This window comes from Mustela lutreola, chromosome 5, assembly GCF_030435805.1.
Source record: "Mustela lutreola isolate mMusLut2 chromosome 5, mMusLut2.pri, whole genome shotgun sequence".
NCBI lineage: Eukaryota > Metazoa > Chordata > Mammalia > Carnivora > Mustelidae > Mustela > Mustela lutreola.
The window spans coordinates 105,569,014-105,590,706 of record NC_081294.1 but is presented as its reverse complement, the minus strand read 5'-3'; the positions used below and the strand labels follow the sequence as shown (position 1 = coordinate 105,590,706).

Genomic DNA, 21,693 nt, shown 5'->3' with positions numbered 1-21,693 from the left:
TCTTCCAGGTCCTGGGATGAGCCTGGCTCCACCAAAGGATGATTCTTCTGGCCCAGAATATTTTGCCTTCAATACTTCTCTCCATGCTGCAATTAGACACAGGAATTGGAAACTTCTCACCGGCTACCCAGGTAGAATGCACAGCATTCCCCCCACCCAGAACAGCGAGGAAAACTTTACCAAAGTGACGACTACCTTTTGCAGCACATACCTCTGGGTCTGCTGAATGGGGAAGAATGGTTTGATCTACTGTTCTGACAAAAGAAGACTGAAAATTAACTGCAGGTGGGGGGTGAAAGGAAGCTGCTCTAATGTGTCATGGAAAATAAGGATTTCGGAGACGTGTGGTTGTCAAGGACAGCACATCTAGCTAGCAAGGAGAAACTCTGAAAGTCACATCCTCAACCAATTGCGTAGCTGAGGGAGGTGGTTGCTTCCCCTGAGCACATCCCCTTAAAGTGACGTTTTTTACATACTTTTAAAACGTGGGGTGTGATGGTTAAGACCGTGATGCCTTTAAGCATTGTTTATAATGATGACATTCTTGGCATTTGTGGCCAGACAATTCTTCTTTGTCTGGTAGCGTACCATGTATTGCAAGGTATCTTAGCCTCCCTGGCCCATTGGCATGGTACGCCAGTAGCACCTCCCCTAAGTCAATGTGACAACCGGAAATTACCCTCCCCCCTCCCCCACATGCACATACGCATGCGCTTTCGTGGCCTGGAAGCCCCTGGTTGTGAAGCCATGAACCAGGTCTAGTTACAGCACTGGAAGTCAGTGTCTGAGACAGATGTAGATACTGTGTCAAGGGCCGCGTCTGTTTTACGTGTTCCTGCCCGCGTCCCCACTCAGCCTTCTTCCATAGTCTTACTTGAAGTTTGAACCTGCCTAGGATGCTTCTTCCCCCAGTAAACCCTTGCATTTCTTTGCCAGGCTGTGGTTGCTGGTTTCCTCCACCATCTCAAAACAATGCTTCTGTGATACCCTCATCGGACCCACCGACCAAGACCGTCTGGCTCTTTGATATTGACCAGGACCCAGAAGAAAGACATGACCTGTCAAGAGACCATCCCCATATTGTCAAGCAGCTCCTTTCCCGCCTACAGTTCTACCACAAACACTCAGTGCCTGTGCACTTCCCAGCACAGGACCCACGCTGTGACCCCAAGGACACTGGGGCCTGGGGCCCCTGGGCGTAAGACTTCTTCAGCCCCGGGGTGTCACACCACTTTTCTGTTACAGGTTGGACTTCAGGCCTTTACTCCTGTATCTCTCATCTCATTTTCTGTCCCAATTTGGGTTCCCCTGGCTTTCTCTTGGTCCTCAATCATGCTAAGTTATCTCATTGCAACCCCCAGTGCATTTAAGAAGCTGATAAAACCTGGAACACTCCTGTTGTTGGCCACGGTATGTGTCTGGGGGAGAGGGTGGCCGAGTTCAACCTCTTGTTCCTGAGCCGTGGGACAGCTGGGAACTTGACTTGAAATAGGAAGTTCTTATTGAGTCCTGGAGGCTGGAACAGCTGGCTCTTTTTGCCTTGCAAGTCAGATGTTAGATCTCCCTCTGCCAATAGCTGGGTTTTATTGGAGTGCCTCATGTTCCTTGTAACAAATGTAGGGAGCAGACAGTTTTTAATGGTTCTGTTGGCCAGGGAATCTCCCTGTCTGTGAGAGATCATGTTCAGGCATTCCATGTGAATAACCCCCCTTGGTTCACCCCTCACTCACTCACCCTGTCACTCATCTCATCATGGAGCATAAGGCCCATTTTATACTTACGGTCAGCATGGCAATAAGCCTGCTTTTTGGTTTTGGTTATTACAATAAAGAAATGTGTTTTTATCCCCAGTTTTTTTTTCCCCCAGCCATTGCTCATTTTGTCTAGACTTCCTGCTACCCCCTCTCCCCTGTGCTTCTTTTCCCAACCTCTTGACTCAGTCATCCTGTGCCTGGGAAGGCTGCTTTGCCTCTGCACTCTGAGCACCGCTGGTTTTTGGAAGACTGCTGTGCCCTGCCTTCCTCTGGCCTCTAATGCTGAAGCTAGAGCCCTGCCCAGAGAAGGTGATCAAGTCTGGCTCTGCAGACATGCTCATGGTGGACACAAAGGGGCTGGGCGGGTGATGCTCGGGTCTGTGTCATCTGTTTGGGGAAGACTTTTGTAAGTTGCCTAGAGTTTATTGTCATGGTTGTGGCTTTGTCTCATAATGTATTACAAGTTGCATGCTATTCCTTAGCAATGAGGAGAAACCCTGGGAAATAGTAACTTTGTCTTGGGATGTTGGAAATGGGAAGTTTGAAAGGAAATGGCCAGCATCTGAGATAATGGGCCTCAGGAAAGCAAAGGAGGCCACATCCATGTTTCCCTAATTTACAATTTTACTATTTGTATTGAGGTTCTGGGGTGGGGGAAAGAGGATGTGCTGTTGGACCTGCCAGCCCTTTCTTAGTCCCACTCATGTCCTACTAATGCAGATCAATCCAGATTAGCTCTCAAGAATGTCAGACTCTGAGACCTATGTGCAAAATCTATACTCTTTTCCCCATGAGCTCCACTGTTTTTTTCACTGCTTGTCACCAATGCCTGGACCAGTGCCTGTTACAAAGGAATCAGTCGGTACTTTTTTTTAAATGAATGAATGGACAGTTGAACAAATGAAAAAGTTGCACACCATGCAAGTGCAGTGAGCTAAACACATCCTCCAACTGTTGCTTTTCTGTTTCAAGCTGCCCTCCCGGGGTAGGAGCAGAGTATGCATATCAGGATGGTCACAGACATTCCATAGTGAAGCCATAATGTCCTCTCCAGGGGAAAAAAGGAGAAACACACCTGCCAAAGATACTCTTTTGGCAATAACCCTCCGTTCTATTTTTCGTAGGACACTAGAAACTAAAACCAGCCAATAATGTGTGATAGGTCCTTGTGTAGTTGTCCTCCAATTCAGTAGCAATATTTTCTGGTCTCTACTAATATGCAGAGTAGTAAAACAAGATGATTGGAAGGAAATGGTGCTAGAACTAAAGACACATATTACCAACCTGTCCCCCATTCCTGGGTTGGCAAACAGCTGGTCAAAATGCCATCACCTGGCACCCCTACACCTGTGGCAGATACCATGAACTAACTGAGCCCAGATGTTTCTCTGGATCCTTCTAATCTCAGTGTCTTTTAATACCAAAAGACTAGAGGCCATCACTACAGGACACCTGTCTGCCCTCTCTGCTCTGCCCCCAGGGCTGCCCTGGTTCTAGTCCAGTGGTGGCCAAGTATAACATGGGTGTTCTACACTCTGTGAATTTAAAGGGACTTGTAAAAATTAGTTGTTGTAAAATTATCATTTGAGATTTTATTTTATCCCTAGTAGAATGTATCTTGTTAGGTTTCTTTATTCTGTGTAAGAATGTGAATAGATTCATATTAATGTTGTTTCACTCCAAATTCGCTTTGAAGAAAAGTTTTATTGACTTAATTGTTTTTCTTTGTTATTACATGATTGTCCCAGATCTGAGGAACAGAAAGTTACTTTATCCTTTAAGATGTGTCAGTGGGGAGTTTCCATTTGAGCGACGAGAACATTCTGAAACTGGACAGTGGTGCTGTTGGCACAACATGCCTCTGAATTGTATACTTTAAAGTGGTTAAAATGGGAACTTTTATGTAACTTGACAATTTTTTAACACGTTGGCCCATTTTATGGTATGTAAATTACATTTGAATAAAACTATTAAATAAACATAGCAAAAATATCAGAACTGAAAAAAAACGTGTCAGTCATTGCCCACAAGAGTGCAAACTATAAAGTAAGTTATCAGAGGAAGGTCAGGAGAGGGTAGGAGTGCTTATAAAATGTTAAGAAGAGTGAATTTTTCTCTATTGCTGTATGATAAATAACCCCCAATTTTAGCAGCATAAAGCAATAAACATTTATTACTTCACACACTCTGTGGGGTCAGGACTCTAGGAGTGGCTTAACTGGGTGGGTCTGGCTCAGGGCCTCTCATGGGATGATAGTCAAGCAGCTGGCTTGGGCTATATAGTCATCTGAAGGCTTGTCTGGGGCCAGAGACTCCACTTCCAAAATGACTCACTCACAAGGCTCTTGGTTGGAAGCCTCTGTTCCTTGCCCTCTGGGCTTCTTCCCAGGCTGCTTGAACAGCCTCACATACTGAAGTAGTTACTATTCTCCCAGTCACCACTTAAACTTTAAAATCGATTTTTCCCCCAACGTGAAGCATAGCCTCAACTTGAGCAGATTGGTTCATTTTTAGGTGGTCAAAAGACCTGCTCACTCTGGCTGCCGTCCTAACTGACCACCAGGAGCAGGTCGGTTGGAACAGCTGCAGAGGGGCCTACCCCATAACTTTCACCTTTGTCCCATTGCCACAGGAGCCACCCAACAGGTGGCACAAAACAGAGGAGGGATGACTCATGCTGCCCGGGGCCTGACTCCAGGACTGTGGACCATCAGGAAACCGGAAGGGCAATTTAATTCTCAAACTAACTCACCCAAGTTACAAATCATTGAGCTTAAGATATCTCATTCAATAACCTTTATTATTTGTCTGACAACAGAGATAAAACTTACCACTGTAACAATTTTAGAAAATACACAAAACGCAGAAAGGACATCAGACAACCCACAAAGCAGCCACCAAGAAACAGCCACCTTTAACTTTCTTTCATAACTCTTTAAGAGAGCAATTGAAGTGGCGCGCCTCCCAGATTGCTTTTCAAATCCCACTGTGCCCAGCTGAGCCCTCACTGGAGACTCAAGCTGGTAGAGAAATAAAATGTCACCTGTTTTGAAACGCCTCATTTTAATCCCATTAAGGAAGAAGAGATCTGTCCGGGCTTTTTACTCCAAGGGGACAGGATTTCACACACACTTCACACAAACATATGCTCTTTCTCTCTCCCTACACCACCTCTTCTCCACAGGCCTCACGAGGTAAGGGCCTCCACACGCCAAGGGACTTGGAGCAGTCAAGCAAACCAGGAAGTAGGAGCTTGCCTTCAGACCAGAGTCTTGCAGTGCGAGGCAGAAAATATTAGTGCGCGCACGCACGCGTGCACACACACACACACACACACGCACGCACGCACGCACGCACGCGCGCGCGCGCGAGCACTCCCCCACTTCAAGAAAACCCGTCTTAGAGTGCCTTTATTTACATTAAGTGAATCAGAACTGGAATTGCTTCTTATGCCAGCATTTTGTAACTGGGATTATTCAAGTCCACACTGCGATGAGTGAGGAGAGGGCCACCACCGGTGTTAGCAAGGAAGGAGGGTGGGGGGAATCAGACTCCCCACCAGGAAGATCGCCTACCAGGGAACTCCACCGGAGGAGGCAGTCCCAGGACAGGCCTGGAAACCGGAAGTGAGGGGGCGGGGCCTCTAGAGTCGGAGGAAAGGCTGTGGCGTTCGCCATGAGGAGTCATTTAGCTGTCATTTTGGCTTCATATCTACACACCCAGGAAAGCAATAAGTTCTTTCTGAATGAGCTCTTTTTTAAAATTAAGCCCTTTGATTAGAGGGCCCTCTGAATGTGTTAGAGAAACAGCTGGTTTGTTTGAAGAATGTTCCTTGTTTGGACTTCACGAGAGTGGGCTGGTTTTTCTTGGTTGGTAGACCAGGGCTGAAATGAAAGCGTTTGGGCTTAACACATCCGGCGGATGGAAGTCTGAGGCTCCCCCATGCAGGACTTCAGGACGAGGAGAAGGGCCTGTCTCACTGGGCCCCGCGTGTGTTCTATCACGAGGTCCACCTACTCCTCTCCTCCCCAAAGCAGCTTGAGCTCCCTGGGGACCTAGTACAGGAGGGCACCCTAGCAATTCCCCAAGCGTTTAGAGACCCCGACCACGACTCTGTTGCTCACGTAGGGCCTTTCACTGCTGGGAGTCCTGACTCTCTTTTCCTAATATGTACGCTCCTTACTAAAATAACATAAAGTGATGCTTTTTTGATCACTATGCTAAAGAGAAAATGGGTGTCACTGGTAATCATAGAAATGCATACAAGGAATACAAATCGCTCTTAAACCTGAGCCAGGAACTATTTCTGGCCTGGAAGAAAAGAATTGAGTAACTGTGTTACTCTCGGCTCCACTACGTGGTTCAGTGTCATGGGTGCTAGGGCCGTGACTCGATGACACTGGCATGGAGACAAGGAAACTCCCTGAGGACAGGCATGCCGGTCTGGGGACGTGAGATCAGACCCTGTGGGGGTGCTGGGAGCTACTCAGCGGTGACCGGAACTTCCCGAGGTGCTCCCGTCTGCTCAGTCTGTTCTTCCCTCCAAGAAGAACCACAGCTGTCCTTTTGCTTCTAACAGTTTGTTTTGCTCGTGTGCCTGGAGACCCCAAAGCAAGGGAAGCATTCTAAATGAGCTAATGTATAAACACACAAAGAAACCAGCATACACATCCTTTAGAATACAGTAGAAAAACTACAGAGTCAATAAACAAGTTGGTGGAGATGGGACATACAGAGATGAAATATTAGGAAGAAGTAAACACTGAGAAGGGAAAAAAGAGACAACATGGAAGTTTCTTGAGTGTAGGAAGTTCCTGAGCCCTAATATCCAGGACTGTTTGGCGTTTAATCCCAAAGATAACCTCTGGGGAGACTCAGGGTCTGAGTCTAATGCCTAAAAATGGCTCCTATCTGCCCCCACTAGCCAGCTCACACCCCCTCCGTGCCCACATGGCATCACCTGACCCAGATTCACACAGCCTTTTTGAATACTGTAATTTAGCCCACCAAGCATGCCTTATTTTGCCCATTATAGGGACAGGGCAAGGAATTAACCTTTATTGGGGACAGTGTATACAGCAGGCACATTAAACTTTTAAAATGGCTACCAAAGTCCTCAGGATAATGCCTAATCCTTAGGTAAATGTTTTTACCAATTTGAAAATTCTCTTGAGTGACGTCCTCTAGCCGGTAGAGTTGGAATTAGGAGCCCAAATTGCTCTTAAAAAGCCTCTGCTCTCTACCACACTTCTGGCATGCCCCAGTCTTGCCTGCCTTCCCTTCCCTTTTGTCCTGCACATTTAAGGACGGACAGAGGAGCAACTGGAGGAAGTCCCACACTTATAATTCAGGACTCAGGGAGCATCAGCCCGTGGCATTCAAAGCTAGGTGAGAACTTCAGGCTGACACAGGGCCTGGGATGAAGGGGGGGCAGGGAAACCAGGGAGGAGGCCAGTGCAATGAACAGTTTAGCCAAGAAGGCACCACAGCTACAGAGGTAAGAAAGTAGGGCTATGGGGGCGCCTGGGTGGCTCAGTGGGTTAAGCCTCTACCTTCAGCTCAGGTCATGATCCCGGGGGCCTGGGATCGAGTCCCGCATGGGGCTCTCTGCTCAGCAGGGAGCCTGCTTCTCCTCATCTCTCTCTCTGTCTGTCTCTCTGCCTATTTGTGATCTCTCTCTCTGTCAAATAAATAAATAAAATCTTTAAAAAAAAAAAAAAGTAGGGCTATAAAAAACTAATTGGAGGCTTAGAAAATAAAACACATTTGAAAGGAGTTCAAGTGACTCAACTTGGAAAGGGAATTTAGTCTTGTTTTTCATACATTTCATAGGAAAATCCACTTTCCCACACGCAGGTCACAGAAGACTGGGACTGTGCCCCAGCGAATGTGCAGAGGATACGCAGGACAGGGCTGATGTGAGGAGGCGACGCTGACAGGTGGGTTCTCAAAGCTCACTGCAGCTTCTGATGCAGGCGCTGGTTGGAAAATAGACCCTATGTTCTATCCTGGTCTATGACCAGCTGGCATTACCCAGTTTTTAATCTTCAGTTATACTCGCTCACCTTCTTGCTGAATTCTGAGGTGGTTCCTCCCAGCAACACTGACTACTCTATTTTGTACAAAGTCCCTAGGACCTCCCTCCCGCTCTGCGTCTAAGGCTGTAAGATGAAAAATAACAAACACTTCAGATACACTGGTATTTCTTAAAGTTCCATTTGTAATCATTTCTCTTTAGGGATCAGGAGGAGAGAAAAGAATGCAGAGGTTATGAGGAATATTGCCTCTGAGGGTCTCTCCTTGAAGAGGAACAAATAACAACGTTTAGGTTCAAATGCTATGTTTTTGCTTTAAAATGTTACAAATTAGAGAGCTCTGTGTTGGTCAACAGGACCTAGTTAGAGAAATGCTTTGTTTTCTGTAGTTAGCTAAACATGGTTGCCTCAAGTAAAAAGTTCTGTTGGCGGAGCTGTAGTAATTATGCCCACACTCCTCTTTCTGGTTAGAAAGATAAATGTTAGTGAAAGAGAATTCCTTGCTTCTCACCCGCGTCTGGGGCATCTGATCTGTCCCTACATGAGGGCTGGGCTCCTGCGGGACATCTGCCGGCTTTCAGGCTAAACCATCCTTCATGGACCATGTCCCCCTGCCCCCCCCCCAATAATGCAAGCCCACCTAGTCACCAAGGTGTAGCTAATCCATCCCCAGCAGGGGAGAAACAGCCTGTCGCCTGTCTTTGGACTGGTATGGCAAAACAGAGGAGTGAGAAGGTAGTGCCATTAGTCTCTCCTATTTGGTCACTAAGGTTTTATGTGTAACGATCAATAAAGAAAATTTGCCTTTGCTTTCACTGGTACTTATTATCATACAATTTGAAGATTTTTGCTGGTTTGACAGGCTTTGAAATGTTACATTATTTTGTGTTTCTTTTACTACCAAGAGACTGGACTTTTCCATATTTTTATTGGTCCCTATGGCTCTTTTTTGAGTGTCCTGATCACCATTCTTCCTCCCCATTCCCACTGGTCCTGCCTAGAGGGAGGAGAATGGGGTGGGGGGCGGAGAACAGGAGCCCCAGCTCCTTGGCGTGCACCTGAGCCATTGTGTCAGCCCGGGCTGCTGGTGCTTTCGCAGGTGCATCCGTTCGGTGTGGTTGGCTATCTCTGCTTTACGTTCAGTCTTCGGAACTGTGTTGGGAGGCAGGGAAAAATAAAGAGGAGGAGAGGGAGTAGGCAAGATCCCTTTCCTTTGTTATCAACAGAGTCGAACTGAGACTTGTGAGAAAGGTGAAAATTTGGTGATCCTTCTAAGTGATGTTCCTCCATGGATGTGGGGCTTGCTCCCGGGACTCTAGGATCATGACCTGAGCCGAAGGAGGAGGCTTTAACCCATTGAGACACCCAGGCGCCCCAAAAGTGATGTTCTTTTTAATTTCGGAATAGGAGCACTGTGTTGGGATGGAGATGGGAGGCCGCTGGCAGCTGTCCCAGAACTCCCCCTGAAATCCCAAACTCATCACATCTGGTCCCAACCTGCACACACACTTGCCAAAATGAATCCCTGCAGGTTAACTGGCTCACGAGTCAATCCAACAACTGCTTGTTTCTTACTGAGCATATCCCATGAGGTGATCCCACCCAACCCCACACATGAGAGACGTCCTGATGACCCATCTCTCCCTGGTGACAGCGCTGTTACCCTTCAGGCCCTTCTCTCTGGGCTGACCCATCTGAATGGATTTCCCCCAGCGGGTCCCTGAAGCCCCTTCCCCACCCCCCTCAGTCAGTCTCGGTGGGGGAGGTCACTGCCCTCTGTATAAACAACTTATAATTGAAAACTTTCATTCCACTTTTAGCCTTGCCTTTTTTAGTATGAAGAATCCTAATGCCTTTCATCTGACTTTCTAACTTCTCTCAGCCATTGCAGTCTGCTGGTGCTCTGGTGATTATTCTAAGCTTAACGCAGGCTAATGCCTTTGCGTCTGGAGTTCCTTCTGCTCTTTCTGGACTAGCTCCTCCTTCAGATCTACACATCATGGGTTCCTTCCCCTGGGAAGCTTACCCTAGCCCTGCTGAACTGGAATGGTGTTCCTATGAGAATGGACATCACACTGCATTGTGACTCATGTATAAATAAATGTCTGTCTTCTCCACTAGGCGGAAGTCTCATGTCTGGTGTGTTTAATGGAATATCTTTGTCTCCTAGGACTGTGTTTGGCACTTAGACAATACCTAGTTGAATGAGTTCCATTCACTAAATTCAAAGGACTCAATCATCTTTTAATTTTAAGGTGACATTGTAGCCCCCGATTTCAAAGTTAGCTCTTGTTCTCAACCTGCAGACCTTGTCTGTACCTTCTACCTGCAAATCCTGTTTACTCAGCCTGACAGCAGCCCCACTCTCTTGCCTGCTCAGGGGGAAATGTGTGTCTGGAACATTGGTTATCTTCAAAGGCTTTATCTGTATCAGCTGGAAGGACTTCAGCGCCTTAGTCAAATCAGGGTGAACGTTACACTACCCAGACTCCTCAGGCAGGTTTTGTTTATCCTGGGATCTCCTCCAAGATATCAGCTGATGGCTTCAAACACTTTTTATGGTCTCAGATTTGGACAGACTCAGATTTTCCCCCTTCATCTTCCAATCCTTCCCTAAGATTTTCCTCCCTTCGTTTGCTCAAACTTTATTACAAATGCTTTTCCATGTGTGACTTTTCCTGCAGAAAACTGGCTTCATAGCTCATACTTGGTACTGAGATAAGTCTTGCAAATGCCAGGCGCTAGCTGGAAAGGGCAGATGGCAGATTTCCTAATGCCCTTTTGTTATCTATCCGTATTTACTCAGGCTTTTCTCCTTCTACTGGGTGGGAGTGGGTGGTTTTTCTGGTGTAGATACAATGGAGACAAGCTAGTGGTTTCCTTATGGAAAGTGGAATTGAATTTTTTCAAGGCAGAGATTGGGGATAATAGAGAGATAGTTTCTTGTTTTTGTGTGTGGTTTTTTTTCTTTTTTTTTTTTTTAGATTTTATTTATTTGGGGCGCCTGGGTGGCTCAGTGGGTTAAGCCTCCGCCTTCAGCTCAGGTCATGATCTCAGGATCCAGGGATCAAGACCTGCATTGGGCTCTGCTCAGCCAGAAGCTTGCTTCCTCCTCTTTCTCTGCCTGCCTCTCTGCCTGCTTGTGATCTCTCTCTTTGTGTCAAATAAATAAATACAATCTTTTTTTAAAAAAAGAAAGCACAATCAGCGGGAGTGGCAGGCAGAGCAGACAGAGGAGGCTGAGCAGCAAAGGGAGAAGCAGGCTCCTTGGAGCCCAATACAGGACTCCATTCCAGGACCCTGAGATCATGACCTGAGCCGAAGGCAGACGCTTAACCACTGAGCCACCCAGGCATTCCGGATAGTTGAGATAGAAGCTTAGTTACCTAGATGCAGACTAGGATAGCATGAATCTTGGTGTAAAGTGTAAGGCACAAATGTAGTTAACACCACACACATTCACATTTGTTGAGCACCTCCTGTAAACGCCAATTATCTGGCATGGCAGGTAACAAAGAAAAATAAGACCTGGTCTTTGCATTCAGGGAACTCACAGTTCAAAGAGAGACCATACAGCATAGTGGCTACCAAGCACAGGTGGAAGTCAGTGACAGGGACAGGAGCACCATTTGGGTTACATGTATGTCCCTTGTCCTGACTGTGGCAATGAAACCTAGAGACCCCAGAAAGGAAGGAAGCAACAAAGGAAGGAAGGGAGGAGGGAGGAAGGAAGAAATCAACCCGCCCCCTAGGGCCCAGGATCACAGATGTCTACCAGGATCAAGACTGTTTGGAGATTCTGATCTTTTTTTCTCAGGTGGACTCAGAAATCAGGGAAACAACCCCACACGATAATCCCTGCCCCATGCATTAATTATTGCTGTGTAAAAAATCACCACAAAATTACATCTGGAGACAAAAAATATTATCTCTAGTTTCTGAGGATCAGGAATCTGAGTTCATCTTAGCTGTGTGGCTCTGGCTAAAGGCTCTCATGGGGTAGTCATCTCAGCTGAAGGCTTGATTTGGGGGAGTGTGGGTAGGATTCAAGAGAGAGCATGAATACCCACGATGGAAGCTGCAACCATTTATAACTAATCTCTCAGAAATGACATCTGTTATGTCTTCCATATTCTATTTGTTAGAAGCCAGTCACTGAATCCAGCCCTCCCCCTCAAGGGGAGAGGATTACTCAAGGGTGTGGATACCAGCGGGCAGCAATCCTGGGGCACTATCTCAGGCCGCCCACTGTGTCCCTCTTCTCAGTCCCATTCTCCTTCCTGTCTCCCTGCTTCCTTCCCAGTTCAGCCATGCTTATGGAAAGGAGTGGTGATTGCTTCACTCTTTCCTCTGTGCCAGCAAGAGTAAGGAATGGCCTTAAGTTGTAACAGGGCATTAGGTTGGATATTCTGCTGGTACGGGTAGTGGACCCAGAAGGACTAGGTGCTGGCAGAGTCTCTGTTTATAGAGGCCAAGTACTGGATGGGAAACAGTAGGTTTATAGGAAGAAGTCATTTCTAGAAGTGTTTAGCTGACGGGGGAGCCATTTTTGGAAATGATGATTTGAAGCCCCAGCCTGATCCTTGATGCTGCTAAGTAGTCTGGTGTCTTCCCCAGATACTTGCAGTCCTGTTGATGGCACAGGAGCAAAGAGCTATCTTATAGAAGAGGACAGTTTCTGTGCCATCCCATGGCTGAGTCTCCCCCACTTGGTCATGAGGCCAAAATAGTCTTGGACCTTCCTTGCCTTCCCTGTCAGAAACTTCCAGTCCTTTACTGGCTCTGTGACTCAGCACTGTCACCCTCATCCCTGGTCATCCTTGTCTCCTGTGAGCTCTCTGCTGGCTCCAGTCAGTCCTTGCCTCCATCTTAGCCAAGAAGCTCTTCAGGTATAACTCTTTCCTGGGAACTGGCAGAGGTCTCTGCTTATCCCACAGTTGAGTAACCAAGCCCAAAGGTATAAGGTGGCATGGGGAAGCAAACGTTGTTATAACACAGCAGTGAGTAAGGAATTTGGCACTCAAAAAGGCGTCCATATGCAAGTACCTCGGTCCTAATTAAACCAGCCTCCTCCCTAGCCAGCCTCCAGCTGGTTTTCTAATGTTGTGCTTATACAGAGATAAGATGCAAATCGAATACACTTTCTTTTTTTTTTTTTTTTTTTTTTAAAGATTTTATTTATTTGTCAGAGACAGAGGGAGAGAGAGCGAGCGAGCACAGGCAGACAGAGAGGCAGGCAGAGGCAGAGGGAGAAGCAGGCTCTCTGCCGAGCAAGGAGCCTGATGTGGGACTCGATCCCAGGACCCTGGGATCATGACCTGAGCCGAAGGCAGCTGCTTAACCAACTGAGCCACCCAGGCGTCCCTCGAATACACTTTCTTGAAGTGGGCGGTGAAGTTGGAGGATTACTCACTCATGGGTAAACCTATGGAGAAGAATATGACAATGGAACTAAAGCAGTTAACAGGGAATGGGAGAAATTGACAAGGATACTGACACATTAGGCTCTTCAAAGGAAGGTGATTTGAATATCAAAGGCAGAAGAGAGGCCCTCAGGAAACTGATGAAAAACGCTTTGACTCTTTTCTGCAAAAATATTCCTCTTTATCTTCCTATCCTTGAATGTAAAATGAAGGAAGACATACTGTGCTATCTAATAATTTTATCAAACAGTTAATGCCCCAAAAATGAACTATTTTTTCAGTCTGAGAATTAGTGTACAATCACACAACATCCATTTTATAAAATAGGCAAAATAGGTTTTTGTGGTGTTTTAGTTTTGTTTGAAGATAAAGTTCCAATCAAACCTCTTTTTTCCTCACTATTTACTACAATATTTTAGATGAATTTGGTGGGGTAGTGATGTGAGGCTGAAGGCAGGTGTAGGAAGGAGAAAGAATATTTTAAGCAGAAGCAAGAGCTAACAGGATATGTAGTGGAACTTTTCCTGTTGTCTCAGGTGTTGGCCACAGCTTCAAAGCTGAAGTCAATGGGTGATAAGGACCCCCACATTCTAAAGAGAGACGCTAAAGAAATCCCACAGGACTTGCCAAGGAAAGGCTAGAGGTTCAGGAGAGAGAGTTCTTTGAAGGGAATTCCTAAGAGGAGCAAACTTTGCTTTTTCCTCCACTCCCCATTGGGAAAGGGATTCCTTCACCCAAAGCAAGCAGAGAGCAGGGTCAAGAGAACATCAGGCTTGGGAGAAGTTTCTTGCAAGAAGGGGAGACAAACTGGTCTCTCACTTTGTAGATGATAGCTTGTTCAGTGGCAAAAACATTTAAGCCAGTGTATTACTATTAGCAGAGTAGAAAAAGCTAAGGGTCTTGGGAGAGCCTGCCTTGTGTCTCTTGGCATCTGGGCCCATGAGGACTGGCACCTGGCTCTCAGGGGGCTATGAGAGCGGGTGGCTGACTGGGACTGTTGGTGGGGTAAGCTGAGAGGGGACAGCAGGGATAGCAAGATGCATCTCTGCCTTTGGAAAGCTAAGAGCGAGTAGATTTCCATGGAGCTAAGCGATAGCCAGAGAGCTACATGATGGGGCAGGGGGTCCCAGCAGAGACAGAGATCAGCTGCACAGGGCATCACCCATGGTGCACTGTGGGAAATTTCCATGGCAGAAGTAGGGGAATGCGTCCCAAAAGTCCTGTTACCATGCCCTGTAAAAGAGCGGGACTTAGAATGAAGGTAACTTCAGACACTCAAGCAAAAGCCACAGATTGCCTATATTGCCCATAATGGCCTCATGATTTCCTCTCAGTTTTGCCCGTCTGCTCTACCCTAGAGGATTCTGAAGAAGGATGGGGGTGGGGGCGCCTGGGTGGCTCAGTGGGTTAAAGCCTCTGCCTTCAGCTCGGGTCATGATCTCAGGTCCTGAGATCGAGCCCCGCATCAGCTCTCTGCTCAGCGGGGAGCCTGCTTCTCTCTCTCTCTCTCTCTCTCTCTCTCTCTCTCTCTCTCTCTGCCTGCCTCTCTGCCTACTTGGGATCTCTGTCAAATAAATAAATAAAATCTTAAAAAAAAAAAAAAAAGAAGGCTGGGGTTGGGGAGAGGGTAAGTAAACAAGGCAAATCAGGAAGAATGAAAGAACAAAAGTATCCCCTTCCCCCCTGGAGCTTCTTAACCCTCATGTCAGACCTGAGCTGAGGAGTAGGAAGGAACTCAACCTGATGTGAGACTCCAGTGTGAGGTTGGAGTGGAGCTTAATGAGACTGAAGTCTTGGAATCTGCCTGGAGACATCACCGAAGAGTAAGAAACAAGACACAGAGTTCCTTTGAAGACAATGGTGGAAGAAAAAAAAATCTTACGAAGTTCAGCTTGCTCAATAAACTGATGGCTTGTGTTTGAGGAGATTAGTATTTCCATGTGCAACAGGAGCGTTTTTCCATTTTACCTGTGTACTTACTCTTGGACTTTCATACCCCAGACAGCATTCCTGCCTTCGAAGAACACACTATCTAGTGGGAAAACTAAAAATGGAGCAGGTGATTATAATACAGTGACACATTGGGAAAGTAGGGGGTGCTATAGGAACATAGAGGAAGGCCAACCTCACCTTCTGGGCCAGCGGAACCTTCTGGTGAACTGGTATCTTGGCTTGCCAAATCTGGATGGAGAAGTAAGAGCTAACTAGATAAAAAGGGAGGTGGGAGTCAGGGTAAGGACAGAATGGGAGTAGGGAGAAAAGGGATGGTTTGGGGCAGTGTTAATGAATTAACTTTTAGGCATGTTGATCCTATAATTAGATACAACTCAGAAACCCTGTCTGGGTGCCCGAGATGGTGACTGGGCCTTATCACCCATGTGTAATATTTGGAGCCCTGCATGGGTCAGATCTCTCAGAGCAAGCATATATAGAGAAGAAAGAGACTATAGATACAAGTTGGTCATATAAGGATGCATTTGAGAATGTGTGCACCCAGGACTCAACACCCAAATCCTGTTCTGGGACTCTGGGACAGGTTAAGTTCATGAAGAATTTAGCCAGGCAGGGGCAGCTTCCAAGGAATGGATGTTCCAGAGGGTTGAGCCTCTGCCCTCAGGAACTAGCCCTAGCCCTCATATGCTGGGTTTAACAATTAGAACCACAGACTCTCTGGTCTGCATGGAGAGATTGGACTTAGATCGAACAGACTGAATGGTCACCTGTCTTCATAAGCCCAGATACAAGTCTCCATACTTATGGAACAGCAGGGTGAACCCTAGAAAAGGCATGACAATAAATGGGTAAGGAAAAAAAGAGGGGTTCGTTTTGGTGCCTGGAACATTGCTGGTCAAACTGTGCCTCTATAACATGCTTTCCCAGCAGCAGTTGTCTATAGGCTAACACCCTAAACTGGCCATCTGGAAGATAAGAGCCCCGAAAGAGAGTCCAAGAGGGAGAAAGCACCAACTCTAGACCCTGCGGTTTAACATAGGGCCTTGACTATGAACTGTTTGCCAACCAGCCTCCTAAGAGCTGAAGAACTCTCAGTGCCCTCAGAGGCAAAACAGGACCCCAAATGTTTGAGGAATGGGTGGAGGAAGAAATATGGAATGGAACAGTTGGGAAAATGGAAGAAACAACAAGAGAGTATGTTCCCATAGAAACTGAGGGCAGAGAGTTGAGAAAGTGGATGAATGGAACAACAAAAAAGTGCCCCCTGGATTTGCTGGGGGTAGTCACTTGCCAAAACCAATGCCAGTGCAGTGATGGATTCAGGAACCAGACTTGTGTGCTCAAGTATGCATGGGATGTAAGTAACCAGAGGTAATGAGTAGACCATGCCCTTCACTGAAGGTTGACTCAAAAGAAAAAAGCAATCGGGTAAGAAACAAGAAGGACTTATAGGGGTGTAATGGCATGAGAAAGGGTTTTTCTCTTTGTCAGGAGATCTAAGAGCATGTTTCAATGGTGATGGGGAAGAAGGAGAGAGAAATTGAAGAGGTGAATGAATGAATGGGGGCATAGTGGGTGGAATGAGAACTTAGTGAGCAGGGCAGGGAGGTATGGTAGAAGAGCACAGACACTGCCCAGGTAATTAGCCTTTGATGGATAAGAATAAGAACAGATAAGGAAAGAACAAAGAGCAAAGAAGATAGGGGTGAATGTAGGTGAGTGATAATTGGAAGGGTGGAAAGGTTGAAGCTTGTTTTCTTTCCTGGTGGGCAAAAAGTGTGGTGAATAACACAGCAACAAAAGCATGATATCGTTTTCAAGCATCTGCATAAATATTTCATGTAATCCACACAATAAGCCAACCAGGGTTTTTGGTTGTTTGGTTCCAAATCTTGAGGATCCACCCAGGTTCTCCATTACTCTTGGCTGCTTAAGCTGCTCTTCTCTCCTATAGCTCCACACAACTAGAACTCTCTCAAACTAATCTTACTGACCCAAGCCAGCTCTTTTAAGTCTCATTTGCCATTGAAGGAATTCAAACAACAATTGGTTCTTTTCTTCCTTACCTCTGAGGCTTAAACATCCCTGCCATCCAGTGGCAACCAGCTCCAGCATGGCTGGCCAGTCCTTACCTTCTGGCCTGTTGCAAAAAAGGGCTTTGACCAAATCCAGATCTACATTGAATACATGGTGTTACCTCTTGGCTATAACCAAGAAATAGTCCTTGACTTAATGGAGTTCAACTTGATTTGAGTTGGGGACACTTTGGCCAGCTATCCACTTACTTTTCTTCTTCTTTCCTTCCTTCCTTTTAAAAATTTGATTACTTATTTGAGAGAGAATGTGAGAGAATGAGAATGCTAGCAAGGGGCAGGGCAGAGGAAGAAGGATACTTGAGCAGCTGTCCCACAGAGCTGAGAGCCTAATGTAGGGCTCCATCCCAGGACCCTGAGATCATGACCTGAGCTGAAATCAAGAGTCAGCTGCTTCACCAACTGAGCCACCTGAGCATCTCTCACATTTCTTTTTCTTTTTTTTTTTTTTTTTAAAGATTTTATCTATTCATTTGACAGAGAGAAATCACAAGTAAATGGAGAGGCAGGCAGAGAGAGAGAGAGAGGAGGAAGCAGGCTCCCTGCCAAGCAGAGAGCCCAATGCGGGACTCGATCCCAGGACCCCGAGACCATGACCTGAGCCGAAGGCAGCGGCCCAACCCACTGAGCCACCCAGGCGCCCCATCTCTCACATTTCTTATAGTCACTCAGTACCTGAAGAGTTGGGACAGTGGCCATGCTCCATGGATCTCTCAGATTCCAGGCAGCAGTTGGCCTCTCAGTCTTTTTGCTGGACCTTTCGATTCTCAGCACCATTAAAACACATCTATTGGGATCTCTTGGCTATCAGTTCATGATGCAAAAGAGGGAGAAATTTTCAAAAAGTGTGAAAGACGGAAAATTACATTGGCTCAAAGAAGCAAACCTATGTCCCTCAAGTCGGGTGACGTCGTTTTGCTTTTGGGCCGGTTGTTTTGAAGGCTACTCAGAAAGAGAAATTTTGAAAATGCTTTTGGCAATAATGACATCGTTGAGTACAAAGATTTGTTTTGAGAACAACCTTTGTTTGGGTATACATACATATATTTGGTTTATATGTTCTAATGTGTTTGTTATTTGATGGTCACTTAGATATAGATAATTTAAAAGGCCCATTATTGGAGCGCCTGGATGGCTCAGTGGGTTAAAGCCTCTGCCTTCAGTTCAGGTCATGATCCCAGGGTCCTGGGATCGAGCTCTGCATTGAGCCCCGCATCAGGCTTTCTGCTCAGCAGGAAGCATGCTTCCTCCCCTCTCTCTTTCTCTCTGCCTGCCTCTCCACCTACTTGTGATCTCTGTCTGTCAAATAAATTTTTTTTTTAAAGGCCTATTATTTTACGGTCCTAGTTTCTCAGTCTTTAAGGCACTGCTGTGACTATTAATATAAAGCTCTTCCAGCTGAAAGGAAAGGTACTTTTAAAAATGTACATCCAGTATCCAACTCTGTGCTAAGTATCCTTAAACATTCCAGGGCAAAAGAGATGAGCCCTTTGACATGGTAAATTAACAGTGTGGTTGAAAGTCCTACTTGAACAGAAGTTTACACAGATTAACTTTGACTTATACATTCAAGAGGCAGATCTTTCTGCCCCCAAGGGAAGGAGAAACTCCTAATGCTAACAGAGCAGCTCCAGAAATCAACATCACCTTGTTTTGGAGGCAGCTTTTTTTTGGGGCTCTGTGCTTCCATGTAAATCAAATACTCTCCCCCACCCACACACTGAGCAAGGAATACAGTACAAGCCGGGATGTTTTTTCTACTCCAGGAAACAATCCTGAATACCCAGGACACTTAGTTCAGGAGATTGTCTTGACCTCTCCCCATCATCTCCTATCCTTTCTTTCACTTTCCGTCCATTTCTGCGGCCAATGTGGTGGGTTTTTTGTACTTGTTTTGGGCACCATGATAAGATCAGTGGACACAGAATCGAGCCTCCCCAGGCTGCCCTGTTGGTCTGCCCCGGCAGGTGGACACACTCCCTCTGGCCTTCTTGTTCTTCAGTGTGTCAGGAACTACCCCTCAGCACCTCCACCAGACCATGCCAGCCTCTCTGGAGAGCAACCAGTCACTGTAATAATATGGAACTCCCGTGCCTACCATTGGGCCATGTATAACAAGTGGGTTTGCAGCAGGGAGAGAACTGGACACATTTCTCTGGAAATCTTGAGATCCCAAGTTGCTCTTATTTCAAGAAGATGTCTCCCCAGAAAAGCCCCTTTGTGTGTCATTATGCTGTTGGAGATGTGCCTTTGTACCCTGACTTTTGTAGTAAAGTACCCTGCGTAGGCTTACTTTACATTTACTAAGCTCCCAGTGGACACAAGTCATTGGGAGTATATCAGAGGCTTCTATACCAATTCTCTGTGTCCCCTGAAAAACCTCTTCAGGGAAGAACCAGGGCCTCCCAGACCATCTGGATGGTGTCAACAGCTCTGGCCTCTCATGAAATCAAAAATGACCATGGGTTTGGCAGGGGACAGCAAGGGGTGGGGGATTCTCTTAATTTTGGGAGAAAAGAAAAACATGCAGGGCAAGAACCAGTTTTGTTGTTAGAGGGATTATTTGGCTTCTGGCTAACTCTTGGTCTCCTGAGAGGCAGAGAGAAGGTTTGGTAAAAATTAGCTCACTTTTCTTTTCTGCAAACACAACCGGAAAAAATGGAAACCAGCTGAGTCGGCAGAGTTTTTGCCTGCCCCGAATAGAAGCATTTATGGTATTAAAGAAAGTTCGTAAAGATACTTCAGCTTGGGTTTTCTGTGAAGGAATTAGGAAGAAAGTAGACTGGACTGGAACTGGACTTTCTTCATTTACATGGTCTACCAGACACCAGGGCCCATTATGGAAAACAGGGAAGTTTTGTTTGGAAGATGGGTCTGGGAAATTCGAAGAAACTTCACACCAGAATGCCCTTTGAATGTGTCCTGGACTGAAATATAAAATTGAAATCCACCCATCCCTGGCCTTGTGGTGCATATTAAGACTGGGCAGACATTTCAGAGAAAGTTCTTTAACAACAAGGTTTTCTTCTCCAAAATTATGATCTTAATAATCCAAAGCACACAATCATGGTGGCTCAGGCAGCCCAACTTTAACAACATAGAGTTCATGGGACAGTGTTTTTATTTATAACTTCATTAGTCAAGGATCTTCATTAAGATGTCAGATTCCAAGACTATTTCCTCTACAGAACATAGACCGAGTAGTGCGAAAGCTTTCCTACTCATGATGTATGGTTCCAAATACACTGAAAAGACTAAAGCTCATTAAATGGTCTGAACCCAGATCAGTTTCAGTTATATATAACATGTTTAATATTCTTATTTTTCTCCATCGAAGTCAATCGCATCCATGTATTGAGCACCTTCAAGGAGGACAGTGTTTCAGGCTGGCATGCAGAAGATTTAGATGTTGTCCTCACCTCCAGGAAACTTCATTAAGGAAACAGAGGCCAGAGGTTGCTGGGGGCCTCAGTAGGTTAAGCATCTGCCTTCAGCTTAGGTCATGATCCCAGGGTCCTGGGATCGAGACCCACATGGGCCTCCCTGCTCAGCAGGGAGCCTGCTTCTCCCTCTCTCTCTCTGCACCCCACCCCATGCTCTCTTTGTCTGTCTCAAATAAACAAATAAAATCTTTTTTATAAAGGGGGAAAAAGGAGACAGAACATGTGACCCATTAATGAACAGTTTAAGGCAGGATGTGATATAGTACCAAATGAGGAAGAAGAGAAAGACCTGGAGAAACTGAGAGAAAATGAAGGGCATGTGAGAGACCAGGCTTCCTATTTTTATTGAATCTTTCTTCAGAAGGAAGAACTTGTAAGTTACAGGAAGAAGAATTCCAGCTCATCAACAGAAAGGACTTCTGAGTTGGGGAAGACAAGCTAGTGGGTTGTTGGAGGCATGCAAAGAGAGATTGAATATCATCTGTTAGGGATAGTACAAAAGGATTTTCCACACTACATAAATTAAATGACATCTCAAACTGTCTTGGACCTATAAAATAATCATGGATGCCGTTGCTGGAACAGCAGCTCAATCTGGACCTCCCAGAGGAGTAGGACTTTGCTGGGCCTCAAAGGATGAATGGCTTATAGGTGGGATCCTCTCCCTCCTGTGTGTTTGCCTACCACTGCCACTCATGACCTGGTTCCTGGGAGAGGAAAACCTATGGCAAAGTAGTCTCTGTGGCAACAGAGGCTAGGGATACAGAATTAAGGATCCAAGATGGATGAATTTATGATATATTTAAGGTTTATATAACTCACCAAATATAAATTTTACCTTTTAAAAAACCAGAGAATGATGTACACTGTGAAAAGTACTGACATCTGCAGCTTACTTTAAAATATACTTTAAAAAAATGTATTGATGGATGGATAAGAGATAAATATGTAATAAAACATATGTATAGCAAAATGCTAATCGTAGAACCTAG

At 45.9% G+C, this 21,693-nt stretch overlaps 1 protein-coding gene across 1 annotated transcript in view; it reads left to right on the top strand.

Annotated features, from left to right (window-relative positions):
• The window catches only part of ARSB (arylsulfatase B), a 181,840-nt gene extending 178,077 nt beyond the window's left edge, over positions 1-3,763 (top strand). Inside the window, exons 7-8 of the mRNA XM_059175315.1 lie at positions 9-131; positions 937-3,763. Of these exons, the coding sequence (XP_059031298.1) occupies positions 9-131; positions 937-1,202 (389 nt within the window). The 3' untranslated portion in view covers positions 1,203-3,763. The remainder of the gene's footprint in view (positions 1-8; positions 132-936) is intronic.
• The last annotated feature ends 17,930 nt before the right edge of the window (positions 3,764-21,693 follow it).